At 58.4% G+C, this 1,715-nt stretch overlaps 1 protein-coding gene across 1 annotated transcript; it reads right to left on the bottom strand.

The window, feature by feature from the left end:
- Window positions 1–16: 16 nt before the first annotated feature.
- Window positions 17–1,524, bottom strand: LOC104620015 (solute carrier family 12 member 3-like; the record flags this gene model as incomplete). The annotated part of the gene is made up of 5 exons (XM_010286088.1): window positions 17–101; window positions 376–506; window positions 760–871; window positions 1,063–1,173; window positions 1,385–1,524. Coding segments are annotated over 5 exons (579 nt in total), but the record flags the coding sequence as incomplete, so codon positions are not given.
- Between the last annotated feature and the right edge of the window lie 191 nt (window positions 1,525–1,715).

Genomic DNA, 1,715 nt, shown 5'->3' on the forward strand with positions numbered 1-1,715 from the left:
GCGACATGCTGCTTACCGATGGTAGCAGAAAGCACCAAGTAAGACACGGTGGTCCAGAAGATGGCCATCAAGGTGCCCTTGGGGATGGCCACAGCGGGATCCTGCCCAAGGGAGTCGCAGAGAGATGTGAGACAGCTTTCCGGCAGCACCGCTAAAACGGCGTTTTAATTGTGGCTGCTCTACAGGGGGAAATTTAATTCCCTGCGGCACAAAGCCGCAGTGAATTAAAGCAGAGCATCTGCTGGCTGAGCCTTCCCCAAAGTTTCCAGAAGAAATAAAATAGGGTCTAAAAGTTGGTTCACAACCAAAGCACCAGGGAAAACAGGGCTTGAGCCCTGAGGAACGCCAGCTCAGGTAGCAACAGTCAAAACCCACCTTCAGGTCACCCGAAATATTGGCCCCAGCCAGGATGCCAGTTGCTGACGGGAAGAAAATGGAAAACAAGCCGAAGAAGGAGCCCTCGGGTCCACGCCAGTTGGGCACAAAGTTCTGGGCAAAAATGTCGGCTGGGGAGGAAGCAGAGGAAAAGCACTTGGGGCCTCCCAACTGCCTTTCTCCTGGCTGAAGCATCTCAGCGCTGGATGGAGGCACGCCGCTGATGGTGGGTAACCCACGGGACAAAGACTCCATGCTTTTCATCCATCTCTCACCGAGGAGCACCTTTCCATAGCAAACTTCTCCCCCAGCAGCAGCAAAGAGCTGGGCTCCAGTGATGCCCTTGGACCTGTCGAGCACGACCCCAACCCATGGTGGACACACCTCGGTAACTGAAGAAGCCCTTCGCTTGCTTCTCGGCGGTGGCCGGGATCACCGTCCCCACCAGGTAATTTATGAAGGAAACCAAGATGACCAGGAAAAACAGTATCTGAGCCTGCCAGACCAGAAAGAGCCAGCTGAGGGGTCGGGGCTTGGGCACTGAGAGGGTGAAGAATGCGTTAGGAGAAACCCTTGCCCATTTTGGGGGAGCTACGGGCATTCTCCGCTCCTCGGACGCACAGCGGGCAGCAGGGCCGGCTCTTACCAGCCTAAGGGAATAAGGGGAGGAGAAGAAGTGAGGCGTACCTTGGCCTCCCACTCCATGCCGGCCAGGGAGATGCCCAGCAGCACCGTCACGGTGATGACCCCGATGATGCGGATGTCGTTGGTGGGGTCCACGATGAGGGAGTTGTGCTCCTAGGGAGGGGGAACCATCCAGAACACAGAAATAACCCTCCCTGTTACCGAACACCGGGATTTCCCCCAGTTTTAGCAGCCGCTGGTTGATTATCAGTGGTCCAACGTTAACATAAATATCGGTAATCAACGCAGGTCGTTCAGGGAGGAGGTGAGGATGGAGGAGGTGGAGGGGATGGGACCCAGAGGACACACAGAGCCACTTTCATACCTGCAGCAGGTCCCGGACGGTTTCGGCGAAGCCCACCGTGTGCATGGCCACGGCCACCGCGTTCGCAAAGGCGAAGATCAGCCCAATGGAGCCACCCAGCTCTGGCCCGAGGCTCCGCGAGATGAGGAAGTACGTGCCCCCTGAGGCGGCAGGAGCACCCCGTGGCGTTACCTGCCTCCCCCTTCTCTCACCCACACGTTTTTTGGGCCACCCCTGCACCTCACAGCCCATGCCAGGAGTTCACGTCCACGGGGCAGCCCCAGGGTGGAGGAGAAGCCCTGGGGCGGCTGGAGGCCGCGCCGGCGCGGGGGACGACACGCTACCTGACTTC

Source organism: Phaethon lepturus, unplaced genomic scaffold (assembly GCF_000687285.1).
Source record: "Phaethon lepturus isolate BGI_N335 unplaced genomic scaffold, ASM68728v1 scaffold38054, whole genome shotgun sequence".
NCBI lineage: Eukaryota > Metazoa > Chordata > Aves > Phaethontiformes > Phaethontidae > Phaethon > Phaethon lepturus.